The sequence below is a fragment of the Mus musculus genome, chromosome 17 (assembly GCF_000001635.26).
Source record: "Mus musculus strain C57BL/6J chromosome 17, GRCm38.p6 C57BL/6J".
Taxonomy (NCBI): Eukaryota; Metazoa; Chordata; class Mammalia; order Rodentia; family Muridae; genus Mus; species Mus musculus.
Window position 1 is genome coordinate 27,421,386 of NC_000083.6, and position 21,976 is coordinate 27,443,361.

At 54.8% G+C, this 21,976-nt stretch overlaps 1 protein-coding gene across 8 annotated transcripts in view; it reads right to left on the bottom strand.

The window, feature by feature from the left end:
• Window positions 1–1,001: 1,001 nt before the first annotated feature.
• Grm4 (glutamate receptor, metabotropic 4) overlaps window positions 1,002–21,976 on the bottom strand; it is a 91,440-nt gene continuing 70,465 nt past the window's right edge. For 6 of the 8 annotated variants that reach the window (XM_011246475.3, XM_030249828.1, NM_001379317.1 and 3 more), the window contains 5 exons: window positions 17,277–17,477; window positions 16,911–17,047; window positions 13,148–14,083; window positions 9,947–10,193; window positions 4,519–5,448 (listed from right to left, as the gene is read on the bottom strand). In XM_011246475.3, the coding sequence (XP_011244777.1) occupies window positions 5,399–5,448; window positions 9,947–10,193; window positions 13,148–14,083; window positions 16,911–17,047; window positions 17,277–17,477 (1,571 nt within the window). In that variant the 3' untranslated portion in view covers window positions 4,519–5,398. Of the gene's footprint in view, window positions 1,397–4,518; window positions 5,449–9,946; window positions 10,194–13,147; window positions 14,084–14,930; window positions 16,586–16,910; window positions 17,048–17,276; window positions 17,478–21,976 lie in introns of those variants that run through there. The other 2 variants (NM_001013385.2, XM_006524321.4) reach the window with 2 other exon arrangements.

Consider the following 21,976-nt stretch of genomic DNA (forward strand, 5'->3'; position numbering starts at 1 on the left):
TGTACAACCACGGTAGATGAATAAATGCAAAAAGAAATGAAAACGTAGAAAACAAAATCTGGGAGTCCCCTTCTCACTCCTGTGTGTGATGGGCAGTGGATGGGCTTGGCGGCCTGGTCCAGCTCAGCCTTCAAGTTCTCTGTCTTCTTCCACCACGACAGGCAAAGCATCACCCTGGGCAGATCTCCTCTGGGCCTTCTTCCACCCCCTTCTGTGACTCCCTCCCTCGCACTAAAAAGGCCTCAGCCAATCCACCAAAGCTGGAGAAGAGAATGGTCTCATTTGTATGTTCGGTCTCTCCCCTGCCCCTTATTAGGGGCACAGTTACCATAGTAACTGCCCCCCCAAACCTCTTCAGTCTATTCCTCCCCTTTCCACAGGGTAGGATCTCTGTTGCTTACTCAGCTTTGAGCTCAGAGCTCACCTCCTCATCTTAAGGGGGAAGAAACTGGACCAGAAAAGGAAGGCAGTTTGTCCAAGGACACCCAGCAGTCCGTAGCAGAGCCTTAGCTGGAATCCCGGACTCCTCATTCCCAGTGCATGCTGGGAAGAAGCTGGGCGGTAGTGCTGCTGGTCCACGCTTTCCCCAGATCCCCCACCCCCACCCCTGAGGAATCCTGAGGAGGGGGGGACATCCCTGGAAAGCCCTTTGAAAACATAAGCTGTTCCCCGCCCCTCGCCATCATGGCTGCCGTCTGCATGCTGGACTCCAGCACAGTTGCCAGATGATCAGATTCGGGTGAATGGGGGGCACCTGAGACTTTGGGGCTGGGGGCTGGGAGCATCTGGTTCCAGGCATTCCCACCAGGAAGGGACATTCACCCCCTCACACACACACACACACACACACACACACACACACACACACACACACATTCACCCCCTCACACACACACACACACACACACACACACACACACACAGAGCACTAATTAATGATGGAGAGACGTTGCTCTGGCAAGCCCAGAAAGCAGCCAGCAGACTCCTTCCTGGGAGCAGAGTTTCATTTAACTTTTTATTATGGAAAATTTCCAACAACTGCAGAAGATGCAGGGGCTCCCTCGTGCCTGCTCCCAACTTAGGAATCATCCCTTCGGACACAGTTTCTGCTCTCCCCTGGGCGGGCCATCAGGCAGGGCTAGAGGGAGTTCCCAGAGATGCTGAGGGGAAGTGGCCCCCAGAAGGCAGGGAGACCCTGGCTAAGGAAGCCTAGCCCGGGTTCCTGCCCCGGCCCCGCCTCTCTTTGTTTTCTTTTCCCCTGCTTTCCCCCCTTCACTTGCAATAAAAACATAATTATGGCTTTGTAAGGGGGAAAAAAGGCAAATTATGGTGACATGCTTTAATTATGTGCCAGCAATGGCGGGCTGAATTCCACGGGCAGGGCCTCAGAGGTTACCTAAAAATAAAGCAAGAAGGCTCATTAGATGCTAATTGCTACCCTTGCCAAATGAAGTGAGATCCTGGCGCGCGTGTGCTGTTCAGCACAGAGAGCTGTCTGGGGAACAGGCCTGGTGATGCTCGGGGCCAGAGCCGAGGCTTGGGGCAGGGCCAGGGTACTATACAGAGAGGCTGACAGAAGCCAGGAAGCCTGAGACTACCCGGGGCGCTCAGTGGACATCTGGGCTCTGAGACCCTCATGAGACTATAAAGGGGTCCAGGTCCTTCAGATTCCTTCCTTGGGGCTCCACAGCTCCTTGGTGGTTCTGAGGGCAGACGTGGTTCAGGGACAGCTGGCACAATGCTAATTGGGGCCCCTTTTGTCCTAGCTCTGGCCCCCCTGGCCTCCTGCCTCCAGGAGAAGTGGCTAGGAGAACAGAGCCAGCCCTGGAGCTGGCAGAACCAGGCCTCAGGCTCTGCATTCCAAAGCTGGCTTCAGCAGGTCCTGAAAGGGATGGGGGGGAGGTGTCACTAGTCTGTCCATGTCACCTGGCAGCTCTTGGCCCTGGCCCAGGCAGGAGCAACTGTCTTGTTTGTGAACCATAGGCAAGCTTGTAGGGGGGCACTGCTGGTTCCCTTTTGCTTTGCCGACCCCAGGGCTGGGTCTGTGACTGGTCCGGAGTGCCTCAGCCATCCCTGGGCTGTTCTGAGAGCCGCTTAGCCTCCCCAGGCTAGTGTAGGTCTGTGGCCTGAGAGTGCCTTAGGCTGTGTCATGTAATCAAGGATAGAGAGGATGCTAGGGTAGATCTACCCATTTAACCTCCTCAAAATTGAGACCCCAGGAGAATAGTCCAGCCCTACGGGGTTTCCATCGTCCTGTCTTACTGAAATATAAAAGCCTGGGTGTCTCCAGCACCTATCTGCGTGGCTCAGTGTCCCTTATGAACTAGGGGTTGGGGTGTAGACTAGACCTGTCCATGTGGCTAGGGGGTGTAGACCTATCCGTGTGGCTAGGGGTTACAGACCTGTCTATATGGCAGAGAGCGGGGAGGGGGGGGAGGGCAGTACAGACCTGTCCCTGTGACTAGGGGGTGTAGATCTGTCCATGTGGTGGGGGTTGGAGGGGTACAGACCTGAACAATGTGGCTGGCGGGGAGAGGGGTACAGACCTGTCTGTATGGCTGGGAGTGCATGCACACCTGTTTTCCAGCTACCCCAGAAGCTGGAGCAGCAGAACCAAAAAGTTCAATGTAGAGAAAGACTGTCTGAGAACAGAAAATAAAAACAAGAGGGAGACTGGAGGTAAGCTCGGTGAGTAGAGGGCACGCCTAGTGTGCAAGCGGCCCAAGATACCAGTCCCCATACAGCAATAGGAAATGATCATAAAATTCAATTTATAACATAGGATGGGAGCTGCCAGCTGGCCCAGGAAGAGCCTCCCTCACCTCCGAGTGGCTCACACCGGCGCTCTAGCTGCTCCGGTCTTCCAGCAGTGCATATGGACCCTTCTCTACTTTCCCATGTTGCAGGCAGTCCTGACTTTCGGGTTAGTCGTACCAGCCTTGGGCCCATGGGCCCCCACTTTTAAGTACCCACATTCTGGTTCAGGGGTTCAGACCCACCCAGCTCAAGGCTTCCTACTTAACAATCTGTGACCATCACCTTCCCACAGGAATCAATGTTTCAGGGTTGGTGTGGCTTCCCGAGGACTCCCTGGCAGCTGGGTTTTCTCAGCTCTCACATAGGGGAAGGAAGGCTGGGGACTGACCTCAGCCCCTCCAGAGTGTGAGACGAACAGAGAGATGATTCCAAACTAGATCATAAATGATGTCACCACGCACAGTGGGAATGGGCTGCCAAGCGTGGCATTATAGCTCTGGGCCAGGCCTTCTCCCTGGGAAGCCTCAAGCCTCAGAGCTGAGGAGGGGCAAGGCTGGGTGCTGCAGGAATCCCCCAGAGGAAAGGCGGGGTGCTGCGGGAATCCCCCTGAGGGTGCCTTTCTCCTCTGAAGTTAATCCTTCACCTCATATACCTATTCACCTGGAAGCTTCCAGAAGTCTGTGATCTGGTACTCTGGCTTTGCCTGAGTGAGCCTACTTGTAGCACAGGGCTGGCCAAAACCTAATCTGAGCGGTTGTGGGACCATCCCACCAGACAGCCAGTCCTCTTCTCCCTTCCTCACACATCCTGGGTACCACTCAGAAACCTGGTGATGTGAGGGGCTGAGCAGAGCTGGCCCCCAGGAGTAAGGGCTGGCTCAGGGGGCTCAGGGGACCTCAACACCTGATACTACCCAGAGATGACATCTGCAACCCTGCCCAGGGCCCCTCTGTCCCTTTGGCTATGATGCCCACAACCCTGTCATTAGCTGTTGGGTGGAAGAATTGGGGGAGGGACAGTGCCAAGAACCAGGGTCAGATCCCATTGCCAGCTCCTGGCAGAGCCCAACCTCTTAGCCATGCCCCCTGCCTACCTTCCAACCTGTCAAGGGAGCCAGCTGCTAGCAACACACACTTGCACGCCTGCCACACACACTTGCCACTGGCTAGGACAGATGCATATGAGGTAGAGAGACACCTGAGCACACAAAAGAGGAGACAGACACACAGACCACAAGGAGTCATACCCCTACAGTGCCATGTGCCGACACATGGGTCCCAGGCACCCTAGCACCTGAAGATAGGAAATCAGGACTGGACTGGGGACCCTGGTATCCTGAGCCAAATTCTGCAAGAGACGTCCTTGCCTGGAGAGGTGCAGGTTTTCTTTAAAGATTTATTTTTTGATTGTGTGTGTGTGTGTGTGTGTGTGTGTGTGTGTGTGTGTGTAGGTGTGTACCCAGGTTAGCCCAGAGAGAGCAGGTGATCCCCTGGATCTATGCTATGTGGATGCTGGGACCCAAACTTGGGTCTTCTGTAAGACATATTTAACCACCACGCCATCTCTCCAACCCCCTTAGGCACTGCAGCACTCTGCAGTGTCCTGCTCACTTTGTTTGAGATGCCAGCAGTCCAAGTCTAAAGCCCTCACAGGGCCCTGCTCCCAGCAGCCTTCTGGAGTTCACAGTCCTTCTGCCCCTGCTGGCCTCTGGCCACCAGCGGTGGCTGAGCACGGGGGCCCGCAGTGGACACGCAGGCCGGGTGCAAAACCATGTGTTTCTCTTTATTAGAAATGTTCTCGGTATAAAAACAGTCATGCTACACATCAGAGACCATCACCAAACACTCAGGCACTGAACTCCGTGTCGTTGGCAGGAAGGGCAAGGCGGACAGGCGGGCAGGACACATGGCAGACGGGTAGGGTGGGCGAGCAGGCTGCAGGCCACAGGGACACACAGGCCACCAGGAGGACGCAGCACTTCGAGCACTTCGAAACACACTCAAGATTAGTTTTTGTTTGGGCTTTTTTGGGGGGTTGATTCCCCCCTTTTTTTCTCTTTTGTGATGTGAAAGAGTTGGTAGATGAAGCAAAGAGGGGGAGAGGCTGGAAGGAAATGAGGTCCAGTGGTGCAGAAGAGAAAATGACAGTGGTAGGGTTGGGGCAACTCAGGGAGCAGGGCAGATGGCGGGGAAAGGGCGGGAGCAGAAAGAAAAATACAGGAGTAGAGAGCCCAAACAGACAACACATGCAGAGCAGAGACAGAAGAGAAACGCAAAGACAGGGTGGGGACCAACTGGGTCACCAACAAGACAGACGGAGGCAGAAGGAGGGAGAAAAAGCCAGGACTGGGCTCTCGAGACCGAGCCCCTGTGCTTTGGAGTAGGACACAACATCCGTCTGGAAGGAAGGCCTGTGTGGCACAACCTGGAGCTGCCCCAGCCACTTAGCCTCCTCCAGTTGCCCACCATGGCTCGCCCAGCAGTGATGGCTGGGGATTCTACTGTCCTCAGCACCAAGCCACATTCGTGGATGCCCACGAGGCAGGCAGACATCAGCAGGGCCCTCGGGAATGGCCCTGGCCGGATGCACCATCCTCAGAGGTTGTGGCTCTTCAGCCTGCTTGGCTCTGTCCGCAGCCCGGCTAGATTGCATGGTTGGTGTAAGTGACGTAGGTCTGTTTGGTGGCCAGTGCTGGGGAGAGACCAGAAGATTTGGGGAGTCAGCACTACCTCTTCCAGGGCCTTTTCCCCCCAGAGGTGCTGCCCAGCACAGAACTCCATTAGGGCCCCCCAACCCAGGGTACCCCTAACTGGGTACAGGGCCCACCTTTCCAAAGTTGCCTCTCTTGAGGTCCCCAGACCCCACGTCCCACACAGAATTCACCACACCACATCTTTGTTCCTATGAACCATTACCTGGAGCATCCCTCCTCCTCACAGTGTTACCTAGATGCAACCCCCCATCTTTGGGCACCTCCCCTATAGAAGCCTGTCACCTCCTAAATCTATCCATGCCTTAAATAGTTCTTTGGATGTATGATACAATCATAGGCTCTCAAAGCAACCTCCAAGGGAAATATTTCAGAGGTTCAACCCCTGATATTTTGAAAGAGAACGTGCTCAGCATGTTAGAATAGTGGCCTGGAGGAGGAGACTGGGACTGAGAGGAAACCGTGTCACAGAGGGGCCTTGGTCGGCAAGCAGCTGAGACACACAATGGGCTTACACATGGGAAACACAAGTCCCTGGTCCCAGAGATGCCCATCCTGTCCATTCCTGCTAACCTGCCCATCCCCCTCTGTCCGGAGGCCTCCATCTGACCAGGCTTTCTCTGCTTTGTTCACTCTGGCTGTCACTCGTGTCCCCCAGCCCAGCTAAGACTGATGAAGCACATCTGGGGTCTTCCCATTTCCTGGCCACAGCGCCATCAAGGACCCTTCCCTAGGGGCCCAGCCAGGTGACGGTATCAGCTCCCATAGGCAATGTGAGCCCTCCCTACCCAGCAGAGTTCAGACCTGTCCTGCAGCCCAGTGGGTCCCCAGCTGTCAGTGACCTAGGACTAGAGGTGTGAAGACGCTTGCCACACCCTTGGTTCTGCCCTGCCTTGACAGGTTTTGAGGTCTCCCTCAGTGGCAGTGACAGGGAGCCTGGGACAGGGGTAGAAAGAGGCTGGGTGGGGAGAAATGCCATCTCCATCTGGAACTGCCTCGTTTCCCTTGGGAGTCTTTCCACTCTGAAGAGGAGGCACACCCATTGGGTTGGGCCAGGGACATATGACCTAGAAGAGAGGAGGTGGGGCCGGGCAGCATGGAGGGCCACAGGCTACCTCCCTGACTCCATCCCTGTTACACTGGGCACATGGCTGCCAAGTTAAGGACGATGCTTCCCAGCCTCTCTTGCAGCTGAGCAGGCTCTATGGTAAATCTTGTTAATTAAATCCAAGGGAGGGATGGTGGCCTAGTTAGGGTCAGTTATCAACCTGGAGTCATTTGAAGGAGTCTCAGTTGGGGGATTAGCCAGATCAGATTGGCCTGTGGTCACATCTGTGAGGAATTGTCTTAATGAGTGATTTGGAAGGGCTCAGCCCACTGCAGGCTCTGCCATCTTCATGCAGGTGCATCTGAGATGTATGTATAGAAAAACTAACTAATCAAGGGCCAGAGAACAAGGTAGTGAGGAGCCATCCTCTGTGGCGTCTGCTTCAAGCTCCTGCCTTCTATTCCCGCTTGAGCTCAATGATGGGCTATATAACCTTTAAGATGAAGTAAACACCTCCCCCAGGGGCCCCAAGCTGCATCTATCATAACAATAGAAAGCAAAGTAGGAGAGATGCTGCACAACTTCTGCCACAGTCTGAGTAAGGCAGTTGTTTCCCTTGTGCATCTATCTGCAGACACTGGAGATAGCCAGTCTTGATCCCTAGGGAACCAAAGGAGCAACAAGATGGAAGGAACCTGGGCCCATACATCATTCCTGTCCACCTGTGCATCTATTACCTTCCTTGACATTAGAGAGAGACAAGCCTCCGTCTGTTTGAGCCTCTTGGCTTCCTTCTGGGACCTCAGGAGGTACCGAGACCAGGGCTCAGGTCAACTAAAGAAATAACTTTCTCCTGGCCAGTGGAGAGGGTGGGCAAGGGACATTATGTGGTAATGAGGTATCCTGGGCCTGCGGGGGACTGGCTGGACTCAGAAGAGGTGGGACACAGGATGGCAGGTGTGCTGGATGAGACACATTCTAGTAGGTGTGAGCCTCCTTCGTCCTGGGTGACCTCAGATGGCTCCTTCCTTTCCCTACTGGGCCCTCAGTCTCCCTATTATAGCTAGAACAAGCAAGCAAGGTGAGGTGGCCCTTTGTGCCTAGACTTCTTTTCCCAAAGGACTGCCAAAACTTCCAACACCTCCACCAGCTAAACCCCAGTGTCCCAGCAGCCAATGGCAATCCAAGCTGCCACAAACCAATTCCCCAGACTCCATCATCCCTGTGTAAACCAGTGAGAACTGTTTACCAGCTGCCAGACCCTCCCTAAACCTCAGCAGCCAACTCCCTGCAGGAAAGCATCAGCCCAAGCCCTGCTGCATCAGGAGCTACAAGGGGACAAGAAAGAAGCACGTGGGTCCCGTGCAGGAGCTGCTTGCTCCAGAGCTTGCGAGATGGGAGTCTCGGCCCTCAGCTGCAAGTCAGGGAACCCCCAAGCCTTTTGTCAAAGCCTGTCTCATCATCTGGAAAATGGGCACAGCACACTGATTAGCACACGGAGAGAATCGGCCAGGCAGGAGGGGGCCTGGGACACAATCTGCACCTCCTTAGCAACTACACACAATCTGCTAACAGAACAAAGGTTCTCCCTCCCTGTAAAACCCGTGACAGCCAACACAGTTCTCCCTCCCTGCAAACCAGTGACAGCCAACACCGTTCTCCCTCCCTGTAAACAGCACAGCAGCTGACGCTTGGTCCAGAGGCATCGGTTCTGAGAAGCTGGGCAGAAAGGTGCTCCGCTCCCGCTGTGAGGCCAGGGTGGGACTTGACGCCTTTCTCTTTGTGTTCAGGAGGCATGAAGGTGTGGCAGAGCCCTCCCCAGGGGTTCTCAGTCACCAGCCAACCATACAGCAATTTGCGAGACAGCTTGAGGCACGAGGCTAACGGTCAACGCTTGTCGCCCTGTGATTCTGCACCAATCGGCCAGCAATCAGCGTTCTAAATTATTTATTCTGTTGTTTGTTTAAAGATACGTGGCCTGAACTTGACAGGGTGAAAAATGTCCCTGTTCCACAGGAGTGACACCTCCCCATTCCTCCCTCTCCCTCTCACCCCCCCCCACCCCCTGCTGGGCTGTTCCTAGAATTGATCACCACGGAGCCCTGTCACTGAGAGAGACAGGGGACAAAGGGAGCTGCCACCTCTGGCTCTGGCTGCAGGGGATTCTGGGCCCACACTGGAAGGCATAGGGTTGAGGACCTGGCTCCCCTCTACAACTACACTTTCTTTTCTGACCTTGTGATCAGCCTGAACAGGACAGAGGGACAATGTCTGTGGGGTCATCAAACTCTGAGGCCCCAGCTGGCTGATGAGTGTAATCGAGATTGTAATAACCTTCCTGAGTTATAGCATGGGTGTATCCTACTCTCGACAGACAGCATGTGTGTGTGTGCATGTGTGTGCATGCATGTACATGTGTGGATACCCATCAATTTGTGTGTGGAGCTGTGTACAGAGCTGCTCCTGCACCAGTGTACAGGGGCCTTGGAGGAACTGGGCTGGAATGGACACATGGCCATAGGAAGGGGCAAGGGGTCCTAGTGCTCAAGCCAGAAATATAGATACAGCTACGCTGATGTTCCCTGACATTTGAGTGAAAACGGAAGCCAGAGGGGATGTCCTGTGAGGACCCTCTGCCTCTATCCATCCTAAAGTGGTACAGGATGGGGTCACATGGTTTTCCAGGAGGAAGAACAAGAACAGTGAAGTAAATTGTGTGGGAAGCTGTTGTCACAAGGTTAGGACATGTCAGAAATCAGATATAACACCCCACATAGAGGATGGGCACCCCAGAGACAGGGAGACCATAGCACAGAGAAAGTCACCATGTTGAGGTCAGCCATATAATAGCAGGAGGGGACCTCACTTCCTCTGGGTCTCAACTGGGGATCCAGCCCAGGTAGAGCCTGTCCCTGCTGCCACCAACTGGCTCTGTATGACAGTTCTGCAGAGCAGAGACCTCTGTTGAGGCCCCGAACAAGGTCTGGGGAAACTGCTATCCCATGGGGACATCAGCCAATGTCCCAGCCTACTTTATCCTCACCCACCTGTCCCAGGATGGCTATGTCCTAGGGTCCCCATCTTTCAGCCCCGTTAGAGACAAAGCCAAAGGTCCCTCCTTGGGGACTCCAGGAACTGGGCCTCTGCAGCAGCCCCTTCCCCCAGAAGAACTGTTAGACATAGGCCGGAGAAGGGATATGATGGCGTCTCAGCACCCTGCGGGAACCAGGTCAGCAGCACAGAAGGGTGTGGTCACGTCCAAGGGCTCTGAGGTTCGCTCCCAGCCACCAGGAAGGGCCTAACCTGCAACCTACCGTCTCCTACCAGACAGCAGGTAGTAATGAGGCCTTCAGCAGGCTGTGCAAAGTCATGGGGTGGGGCGGGGCGGGGCCGGGCCTGGGAGACAACGGAAAACGCGGCCATACACTCACCTGGGGCCTCCAGGTTCTCACACAGCTCTGACTTGGCTTCCCCATTAGGCCTGAAGTTGCCCTTCTGTGTGAACTTGTTGGACATGGTGGCGGCGGTGACAACGGCTTTGAGGCTGCGCTTGCGCTTGGGCACGTTCTGCTCCGGGTGGAAGAGGATGATGTAGACTTTGGGCATGTAGAGCATCCCCAGGGACACTGAAGCGCTCAGACTCACAGAGACCGTCAGTGTGGTTGTCTGGATGTACAGCTGTGGGTGGCCGCAGGGAGGGGTCAGAGCCAGCTCCGCCTTCATGCCCCTCAGCGCCGCCCCATTCTACCAAGACTCCACCCACCTGGCCCTGGCCCTGGCCCTGGCCCTGGCCCTGCCCTGCTCCAGCTCCACCCACTTTGTTCAGCTGATTCTCATCCTAAAAGGCCCTGATCTGCCCAGCACACACAGCTGGTACAGACCCATTCTACACCTGATGGTTTTGAGCAGGAAGAAATCAGAATTCCTGACGCTCACATCCTAGCATGTGAACTCGGGCAGGTCAGTCCTCGTGCCTGTGTCCTTATGTACAAAACAGGCCTGAAAAAGGCCGAGCCTACCTCACAGAGCTGGCAGAGGGCAGAGTCAACAGTGTCAGGTGTACAGGAAGCACTGTCTCTGTGTGGTGGTGTTATGGAACACCCCCCTACATCCAACCTGGAGAAATGTCTCCAGCATAGCTCTCGAGGACCAGAGCTGACCTTCATAGGTGCAATCCCTGCCCGAGGCTGCTGTGAGCGACCTGAGTCCCCACTGGTGCCTTGGAATAGCTCCCAGCAGCCCCTCATCCAGTGAATCCCCCCCCCCCATGTGCTCCCCATATAGAACAGGCCCCGACTGGGGACCCATGATACTGGGTGGAAGATGACTGTGGCACCAACACTGTCAAAGCTCATTTCATGCTCGCTCGCCAGCACTAACGGTGACAGATGCTTAGCAAAATGGGAGCCCATTAATCTGGGTGTCGGATAATCCATTCTTCAATGGCGGAAGCCCTCCAAACAGAGCCCAGCAATTGCCACCGCCCTGCCCAGGTTCCCTCCCACCTCCTTCTTTGTGACAGATGATCCAGGCCTCAGCTGCTCCTCTCAGCTCAGCTGGGGCTCCAGGTGTTGACATGGAGGAGACAGGAAATGCCCCAAGTCTAGGTTCCTGCCCTAGAGTGTGGCTGATACTGTCCTCTCTCTGCAGTGTGGGGCACACGTCTGTGCTTCTTTCTGAAGAAACATGGGTCCTAAAAAAGTCGAGGCTGTCTACCCTGGCCTGTGTAAGATGCTGGGCCTGCTCCCCTCTTTGAGGCTTACAGCCCCCACTATACATTGACACAGACAGAATGGGCAACATCTCGGACTCTATGATGTGTGCACAGGAGCCCTGTGTGTGACTTTGCCCCGGGTTGTAAGTGGCACCCAGCGCTGAGCACAGTCACTGTTTCCGGATTTCCCTTTTTCAGGCCAGGAGCTTTTCTGAAGACACAGAAGGGTTAAGGGCAGCTCAGACTGGAGTTAAAGTTGCTGAAGATCTGCTCTGAAACTCTCCAGCGTCCCTAGCCACCTCAGGGTAGGAGAGTGGCCGCCCGCCTGGAGCCCAGCACCTTCCGGTGTCCCCTGTGTACAGATATATGTGGCTCCCAGAAGTGGTGGCTAGTGACTCCTTCTAGAGAAGCCAGTCTAGAGGTCCTCTAGAACTCAGGTGGCACCCGAGGCAGAGTAAGTGGGGGGAGGCCTTGGGACAGTCTAAGTGAGGGCTAGCCTGCAATGTGACTTCACTGCCTTGGGGCCAGCCTGCTACTATCCTGTTCTTTGATAGACCAGACCAGCCAGCACTGCAGCTTCTGTGTAGAGTCCTCACAGTCACCACTGCCCAGCAATGAATAGGGTTTGACAGGGGACAAAGCACAGAGCAACAGTTGTATGTGTGGACCATTGTCCCCTGTCTCTGCGCCAGGGCGGTGAGAATCACAGGGGATCTGAGTCCCCCCACCCCCCACTTTGGCTTTCACTCAGGCAGGGACTGTGGTGCTTAGACTCTGTACAAACCCAGGAACCTCCTCTATCCTGGCTGACTCTACAGCCACAATCTGCACAAGGCTGGCTGAGCAGTGACCTCACACAAAAGAGGATTACCTCATTAGATGGCTCACAGGAATACCTCACAGCTCTTAAGCCCTGAGAATCCCAGTTAAGACAGGAGAGCCACCACTGGCTCGCCAGAACAGCCCAGACTGCCTCACACAACACCCAGGGGAACCATGCACTCCTGCTAACACCTGCACACACCTACCTGACCTCACACACACACATCTGGCTGACATCCTGTCCCTACAGCTGGGTGAATATGAATATACACAGATTCATTCAGACAACTGCATGGCCACCCGTATGTACCCACCAGCACCTGAACCCCTGTGTGCACACACATACTCCTCCTTGCAGAAAGCTATGAGTCCCTCAGTACACCGGTCCCTCATGTCCACTGTCCCTGTGTGCCTCATACATAGCTCATCTACCACTGACCATGCCTGCGTGCAAAAGACCCTGCTTACATCTGTGCACACCACACACACACACACATAAACACATTTATATATACTCATTCTCTCTCTAAGGAGGCTAGTGTCCCAAGTGACTCAAAACTCAACCTCTCCTCTCTGACTCCATTTGGAGGATGGGAGAGGGCTAGCTCCGGGTAGCATGGCCACACATTGATGAGGGCAGCCTGTTACAGAGCTCGGATGTGCCCCTTAACCCTCTCTGGATTCTGAAGGGGCTATCTCCAAGGGGGGATACACCCTAGCATCTCCATCCAGATCCCAAGAAGAGCCTCTTGCAGGGCAGGAATCCAGGATGGGAGGCCCTTGGCTGTCATCTTGTGGCCTAGCAGCTACAGACACAGATGCTTGACCCCCAGGTGAGGCCAAAAGCAATTTCTCAAGCTGCCAGCTTCCTGGGGTGTGGGGTCATATACCCCAAGGGCACCCAGTAGAGGAGTGGGGCCTCTGCCTGTACCACCCTCAGCAGGAAAAAAAAAAAAAGGAAGAGATACAGAGCAAGGCAGGGGTTGGGGGAGGAGAGATTTCCAACTGGGAGAGGAAACCAAGTGAGGTTTAAAGAAAGCAGCTACAGGCTCCTGGGCTCTCAGTCCCCACACGGCCATGTTCCCTGACCACCCACCTTGTCAGCCGACTGCGAGGTGCCAAAAAAGATGGGGATGAAGGCCAGCCAGACGATGCAGGTGGTGTACATGGTGAAGCCGATGGGCTTGGCCTCATTGAAGGTCTCAGGCACGCCTCGAGTCTTGATGGCATACACAGTACACGTGACCATCAGCAGCATGCTGTAGCCCAGGAGGCAGATGAGCGACAGGTCCGAGATGTCACACTTGAGCACACCCCGGGCGAAGCGGGGGTCAAGTGTCCGCTGGTCCTGGAAGTCCACCACCGAGTGGGAGGGGTCCACCACGAACCACACGCAGATGCCAAGCAACTGCAGCGAGATGAGGACGAAGGTGATGGCCAGCTGCGAGGCGGGGCTGATGAACCGTGGGGCGCTGACCGACCGCTTGCCCTGCTCAAAGATGCGGTAGATGCGGTTGGTCTTGGTCAGCAGGGCCGCGTAGCTGATGCTCATGCCAAGCCCCAGGAAGATGCGGCGGAGTGAACAGGTCCCCAGGTCAGGCTCTGCGATCATGAGGAAGGTGGTGGCATAGCAGAGAAAGATGCCCGCCAGCAGGACGTAGCTCAGCTCCCGGCCCGAGGCCTTGACGATCGGAGTGTCGTTGTAGCGCACAAAAGTGACCACCACGAACAGCGTGGCAGCAATGCCCACCACAGCCAGGAAGAGGGGCAGCACAGCCCAGGGTGAGTCCCACTCCAACTTGACAATGGGTATGGGCTGGCAGCTCGTGCGGTTCTCCGTGGGCCGCATGTCATAGGGGCAGGTCTTACAGGTGTAGCGGTCCACCTGGTACTGGTACCCCGTGCAGGGCTCGCAGTGCCAGCAGCAAGCCATGCCCTTCACCGTCTTCTTCCGCTCGCCTGGCTGGCAGGGCAGGCTGCAGATGGAGCGTGGCAGCTGCTGGCCACTCCCTGGCCACTGCATCCGCTCTATCTGCCAATGACAGGACCACAGAGCTGGCCTCAGGACATGCTGGCAGCGCCCAGACCTTCTCTCTATCTCCACACCTGAATAGGCCGGACGTTGGCCAAAAGCCCAGCTACCTGGACCTCACCAGAGCTAACTGAGAGTTAGAATCAGACAACTTACCGTGTGACCCGGACACCAGTGATCTGGGAAAGTTTCAAACTCATCACTCATCTGGAGAAACTGAGTCTCGAGAGCATAGTGGTGACTCCTCGAGTCACCCACGCGGAGCAAAGACATAGGAGTCCTGACTTCCAAACCCCCGAGGCTGGAGACTGTTGCCAGGAGCGAGTTAGAATTGCCCGTTTCAATCTGCCTAGCCCCCGCCTGCGTGAACAAGCCCCTCCCGTGTGATTCTCGTGCACGGTGGAGACAGACTGCCTCACAGCTCAGCCCCCACCACAGCTTCTACCCAGCGACTCCGGAGTCCTGCTCTGCTGAAAGCCAGGAACAAAGATTTAATCAGAAGACACTTAATGAGCGCCTGGGGGTTAGCATTCCTTTACATCTGGCTCAAAATGAGAATGCTGCTCCAGGGCTCTGAAGATGCAGTTGGTGAAAGCAATGCCAGCCGGGGAGTATTGTCACACTCTGCCGAATTCCTCACAACATTATGGGAATGAACCCAGTGGCCCAGAGAGCTACAGGTGCTGGACCAGCGAGCCTGGTTAACCGGGGGAGCCCTGGTCAAAGGGATTGCGCTAAGGGTCACAAGGCAGTCAGTATGTTCTCAAAGCCTAATGGGACAGAGAGAGAGAGGGAGAGAGAGAGAGAGAGAGAGAGAGAGAGAGAGAGAGAGAGAGAGAGAGAGACTGTGTGTCTATGTCTGTATATGTGAGCATGTGTGTGTGTCTTTGTGTATCTGTGTGCCTGTGTGTGTCTGTGTGTGTCTCTGTGTGTGTGTTTGTGTCTCTGTATGTATATATGTCTCTGTATGTGTGTGTCTGTATGTATCTGTGCCTGTGTGCGTGCCTATGTGTGTCTGTATCTATGTGCGTCTGTGTGTCTCTGTATGTTTCTGTGTGTGTGTGTCTGCCTGTGTGTATGTGTGTGTGTGTGTTTGTATGTGTGTGTCTGTTTGTCTCTGTGTCTCTGTGTTGTGTCTGCCTATGTGTCTGTTTTTGTGTGCCTATGTGTGTGTCTGTGTGTCTCTGTCTCTGTGTGTTTGTGTCTGTGTCTTTCTGTATATGTGTGTGTGTGTGTGTCCGTATGAATGTCTGGGTGTGTGTTTGTTTCTGTGTCTCTGTGTTGTGTCTGCCTATGTGTCTGTCTTTGTGTGTCTGTGTGTATGTCTGTCTGTCTATGTGTCTGTGTGTCTGTGTTTGTTTATGTATCTGTGTGTCTCTTTGTCTATGTGTCTATGTGTGTGTCTGCCTGCCTGCTTGCCTGTCTATCTGTCTGTATTTGTCTATGTGTCTGTGTGTCCATGTGTTGGTCCATGTGTTTCCCGAGTGCCCTCTCCTGCAAGAATGTGTGTGGCTGGTTGAGGCTGTCCACAGAACTCCTGAGCTAAGCAGGGCAGGGTGGAGACGAAGCCTAAGGGAGAGGCTGTCTTGGGCTCTGTGTATTATAGGATGTGTGACCCTAGCAGCCAACGGCAGCAGTGGCTGTGTAGTGGTCCTGCAGGAAGATAGTGGATATTCTGGAAAACCATGGTCCCCCATGAAGATAGTGAAGTCCTAGGGTCACCACTACGGCTAGGGGGCTTGAGAAAACACCTGGCCTATCGAACCCCTGTTCTCCACATGTCCCAAGGGCGGCTGGGATGAAGCTACCTCGCCTCTTGTTACCATCTGTGGCTCCCACAGGGAATACTGTAGACTCACTGGGACAGCTTCCTTTGCCCTCAGGTAGCCTATTACCCCGAGTCCTCTCCCTCAGCTCCCGGAAGCCTACATGCAGTAGCTCTTTGGGCAACTTAAAGCCAGCCATCCAGGGAGCAAACTGGAAGACCCAGCCCTCACCTCACCATTGTGACTTAGTCCCTTTCCTCACATATCAGAGAGCATACTGATCTGGGTTGGACCAAGCTGGGATGTGGGAGCAGACAGACTGGCAGGGAGGGAAGAGCGACCCTTCAGAACTATACACACACCTGCCCAGCCTTCAGGCCCAGCGTCCATGAAAGAGAAACAGGACAATGTCCGCCTCACAGAGCTACCAGCCTTTCAGCAAGACACACGGTTAGAACTGCAGCAGTACAAAGGGGCGCACTTGTGCATATGCCACTGTGAATGAGCCTCTGTCTCCTGCACAGAACACACCCTGATCTGGTCCCCCCTCCACCCAGCATCTGGAAAACCTTGTCACAAGATCAGAATCTGTCCCTCCAACCTGTGTGACCTCAGGAGAATCCCTCCCTAGGAATCGTGTCCTGAGACATTTACGGCCCTGAGAAGGCTCTGGGATCCAGAATAAGGGGTTCCCTGCAGGGCGGGGCTGCTGGAGCTCCTTGCCTGGAGAGGGTGCCTGAAAGAGAACAGATGTCTCCCCTTCGTTCTTGCAAAGCAGAGACCAAGCCCCCGACAACTCTGTGTTTGCTTTCTCTCAACAACAATAACAAAATGTTTCACTGTGTGGGGTACCACCCCAAGAGCAAGAAGGACAGCCATGGCATCTCTTGGGTAAGCCAGGAGGGCATGACCAGGAACACCTGGGAAAATGTCTGCCTTCTCTAGTGAAGCCTGAGCAGCCAGAGACTCGCTCTCAGATGGCTTGGCATCAGCCAGTACCCCGCAGCCCTACTGGGTGTCTGCACTCTGTCCCCATGTCCCTTCCCTGTCCTCATGCTTACTCTGAGGTGCAAGTGGTCTGTCCATGAGCCGATGACCTTGTACTCAGCCGAGCCGTTGCGACGTTGGTACTGGTAGATGTCATAACGCCCTGGCGCGTCTCCGTTCTCGTTGAAGGTCACCGGGTTCCCGGCGATGCCTGCATGGGAGGGTGTCACTGAGACTTTACCCAGGCACAGGGACGTTAATGACTGAAGACAGAGGTGTCTCTGGGGAGATTCCTGCACGGAACATCCAAGGAGAGCACTCTCCCCACCCCGAGAGCCCAGACCTTATACCCTGCAACTGCGTAGCCCAGACTACCCCAGACCTTTATACATAGCCCAGGCTACCCCAGGGTTAAGTAGTGTCCTGTTCCATGCCCCCACCTGAGAAGTTGACGTTTCTGATGTACTTAAGCAGCTGGGTGCCATCCACAGGGTCCATTCGAGGGCAGAGTCCTACGCGGCCGGGACACAGGTCACGATGCATGGCGTGCAGAGCATGGCCCATGGCGTACACGGCGTCGATCACAAACTGCACCTTCCCCTCCTGTTCGTAGGCCGAGTCCTGCCCGATGCGCTCTCGGTCTGTGAGAGAACACCACGCTGGGTACCCATAAGGCCCTCTGAGCTCAGCAGGGCAGTGTGGGCCTGAGCCTGCCCCACCTAGGCACAGCCAGGCCTCCTGATTTGAACCCTGATGTGTTTATGGAGAGGGTAACCCCAGAGCATAAATGGGAGAGTCCTCGGCCCTCCACTCCACTCCACTCCACAAGGCTCAGGAGCAGCCAGGACAAGCCCCTTGGTCCTGCCACTGTCAGCCAGCAGAGACCTGAGGACTGTGGCACCTGCCAGCCCTCTCTCGGCTGACCTGCAGTCACTGAGGGCACAGCTGCCCCCATAGGTTTGGGGACAACCACGGCAGGCGCTGTGTCTCTCCCGACGGTCGTGGTGTCCCGAAAGCAGCTCACCCTGGGTTAACACTCCAGAATGTAATGCCCTCTTCCTAGGAAACAGATAAAGGAGACCCAGAGAAGCTCCTGAGGCCCTCGGTGGCTTTTAGTCCCCTGACACCAGACGTCAGAGTCATGCCTGCTCGGGTCTCCCGCATCGGTGACAGACTTCCCAATAACCCAGGGTGAGTGAATTCACCTAGTGGCCTCTCACTACTGACTGAAGTGACCCCCACCCCCTCCACACACCTCCTGTTGCGGGGTGCTACCATCCCAGAAAAACATCTGCCATCTCCAAGGGACCAGTTGTGCCTGTGTACAACAGCTGGATCCCTTCACAGAAGGGAGGGAGGCCAGGGTCACTGGATACTCCTCCCAGCCACTTGGGTGCAATTCTTCCCTTGTGGCTTAGGGTGACAAGGAGGCTCTAGTTCTCCAAGCTGGGGGACACAAATAGAAGGCACCCCCATTGGTGTGGCCAGGAAGGAGCCATCATTCAGTCAGTCTGAATCCAGACCTTCCAGCATGGCTACTTAAGGTTACCCACACTTCTGCCCGTAACCCCTCACCCATACAGTCCACCTGGTCTCTGTATGTGACCTCCCTGTCACCTTAGAGCTGTCCTTCACAACATGGCTTGTGTCCTTGGCTGAGACTCTCTGAGACAGAGCGTTAAGAAAGGCATCCCAAATGAACCGAGGTGGACTCAAACCTTGGTTGGTCAGATGCTTCCACATTCCAGGAAAGGCTTCTTACGACCCTTACCTGGATGGCCACCCTGTTCAGCAGCCCTGTGCAAGCCCCTGGGCTTCCAGAGGTCTGGGTGCCCTCATCTAACAGGGGTCCAGCAACCCTGCTCCAATGGCTGTGAGATTGTGGGGCAGGGAGATACAGGTTGGTGGCCAACCAGTGTCATCTAGGTACAGGTGGCCAGAATGGGGGCTTTTGAAGTGGCAGCAACGACCCCTGGACTGGGACATCCAGGAAGTCTCCCTAGAGATGGCAGCTCTTGGCCTGGGTCCTAGGTCATAATGATGATTTTTAAAACTGTGTCTTCCAATATCTGCTGAGCTCCTATAGGCTAGGTGCTGTGCTGAGCCCTGTATGGGCTGGGCTTTGCGGGATCAGCTCATTGAATTCTTTATTATGTTTTTTCATATTATTTATTTTAATTGATGCATATGAGTGCTTTTGTCTACATGTGTATACCACACCCTGGATGTCTACATGTCTGTACCACACCCTGGATGTCTACATGTCTGTACCACACCCTGGATACACCAGGGGGGCTGAGAAGGGATTGCACCCCCTGGAGTTAAACATGGCTGTGAGCCGCTAGAAACTGACCTGAGATCTCTGAAAAAGCAATAGCTCTTGAGTTACATTTGTTTATTAACTGTGTGAGCTCCTGTGTCCAGTCCACAGGTCGGGGTCAGAGGACACTTGGAAGAGTCAGGTCTCAGGCTGGAGAGATGGCTCAGTGGGTAAGTGCACTGACTGCTCTTCCAGAGGTCCTGAGTTCAAATCCCAGCAACCAATGGTGGCTCATAACCACCTGTAATGAGATCTGATGCCCTTTTCTGGTGTGTCTGAAGACAACTATAGTGTACTTAGATATAATAATAAATAATTTTTTAATAAAAAAAGAGTCAGGTCTCCGTTTCTACCATGTGGGTCTCAGGACATCGGTGAATCCTTACCTCGCTTACATTACCAACCAGTTCCTTTGCAGAGATGGAGAGACTACGGCACTGAAATGCCGGGCAACGAGCAGGGTCCTAGCGGGAGCTAGATGCGGACGTCCTAACCCCAGGCTGTCCTCAGTGCTGAGCATGGGAAGGAAGCAGGGAGGTGATCTGGGAAGAGGGTCCAGGGCCCAGAGGTGGCCAGGGAAGGAGAGAGAAAATGGGTGAAGCCCTCAAGAAGCCCAGGGTGCTTGCAAGCCACAGATACACACACTGCCTTGCCGCAAAGCAGAAAGGGCATTGGCTGTGTCTCAGCCACACTCCCAGATCCCTGCCCAAGGGCAGAAGCCTTATTGTGAAGAACAGTCCTAAGGTAAGATCACATACAAAGACCAGTGGGCTGGGTTAGCATTCAGCCCCTACTCCCTGGGAACTCAGGACGTCATGTCCATACTCTTGCCCCGGGCACCTCAGAAACAGACCTGAGGTAGGGAGAGCTCAGCGCCCTCTCTAGTGTGTGCCCCGCCATCCAACCCCTTCACACCAGGAAAGACAGTCACAGACCCCCTGGACCTGGGAGGCAGGGCTGACATCTGACAGCTATGGTACTTGTTACTAGGGGTTGGCCTAGTCACTTAGCCCTGTTGGCCAGGACTAGCGTTGGCTCACCCAGAGTATTGGTTGAGAGTAGACATAGGAGATGTCAAACAGCAATATCCTGGGACTGGGCTGTTGGTTACCTCCCTCAACCACCTTGTCATAAATACGAAAGCAGAGGCCAGGAGAGGGGTACTCCAGCTACACGGATATGGTGTGGCCTCTGGATGGCAGGGCAAGTATCCCACCCTCTAGAGCGAGCCTGCACCTCTCCCTCCACACTTGGCCTGTGCCACCTCTGAGCCTCCCTGTCTGTTTTCCCAACAGCTCTGTCAGTTCTAGGTCAAGGCACAAACAGCTGGAGCAGCAGAACACAGATCTCCCAGTTCGCCTATCCTGTCTTCTTATCAAAATCTCCACCATGGGGCGGGGCGGGGCGCTGAGAGCCAAGGAGGAGCGAAGTCAGCAGAGGGGGCTGGGCTCGATTCCCAAATAGCCTGTCCTAGATATCCCAGGCAGGTTTCCACTGGGGTCAAAGGTCACTGGGGAAAGAGATGCTAAGGACAAAGGCAAGCTCTCCAGAAGCTACCTCAGCCAGAAAGCCTGTCTCTACTAGAGCGTCTGTGGAAGGGATCTAGGTGCAGAGTGATGCCCAACCCCCCTGACTCTCCAGCTAGCAAATCACAGGGCTGGCCACTGGCTCCTCAATATACTAGCCCAGATGCCACAGATGCCACAGAGCAAGACCCCTTACCAAGAGTGAGCCAGACTGTGAGTGAGCCTTCTGTCTTTATCTTCTATCTCTCCCCTTCACTCTTTCCCCTCCCTTCCCAGCCTGGGACTCCAGGCCTGTACCCCCAGAAGGCAATGGTGACAGGCCAAAGCACCCTTCAATAGGTGCTGATCCGAACCCCAAGCTCTTGCTCCAGGGGTCTCCATACTGTTCTTTCTCCCTGCCCCAAGCCAAGATAACATTAGAGACTCCCTGTCTGCAGGTCCAAAGCAGGGAGGTGGCCAGGGGGATGTGAGGGGGTCAGTGTCCCTTTCCCAGGTGAGTGAAACCCCAGGCCCAGCAGCAGCCTCGTAGCTCTGGGAGGAGGTGAGGCCCACGTGCTTGCAAGGAGCTGCAGCAGGAGGAGATAGATTCCAGACACATGGTGTGGTGACAGCAGCAACAGTTTGAAGATGTCCTAATTGTGTCCCGGGGCACCGCGAGGCAGAGATGCATTTGGCTCAGCCACGGGTGACAGGCAGCTGGGAACAGAGGGAGGATTTTCTCCCTCAAAGCCCTGAGCGGTAGTTACTGCAGAGACTGCAGCCTTTGTCGCCAGGTTGTAAATTGTGATCGGAATGAGTTTTCAAGGTTGAAATAATCAGAGTCCAAAGCTCTTTCCACTCCCCCGCGTGCCCCACCCTGCCACCTGAATTCCACTCCTGGAGACGCCTTCAGGATTGAGCCAGTCCCCTTGCCAGCCCAGACATGCAGATTCACACATACGCATACACACACACACACACACACACACACACACACAAATACAGACAATTATATCAATGCACATACAATACATATACCACTACAAGACAGCAGCACATATATGGGCTGTCCAACATCCCTGTATCCTGGGCTGACCCATCCCATGAAGGGGATGCTGACAAGACTCACTTCCACGTCCCCCTCAGTCCTCCCAGGTAGGCCAGGCCTCACACCTGACTCCATACCTGTTATCCATGTCTGTTTGGTTAGTTGGGGGTTTGGGGGTTGTTTGGGGGGAATAGGGTCTCACTCTATAGCCCAAGCCAGCCTCAGAAACTAGAGTGGTAATCCTGCCTCTGCCTCCCAAGTTCTACA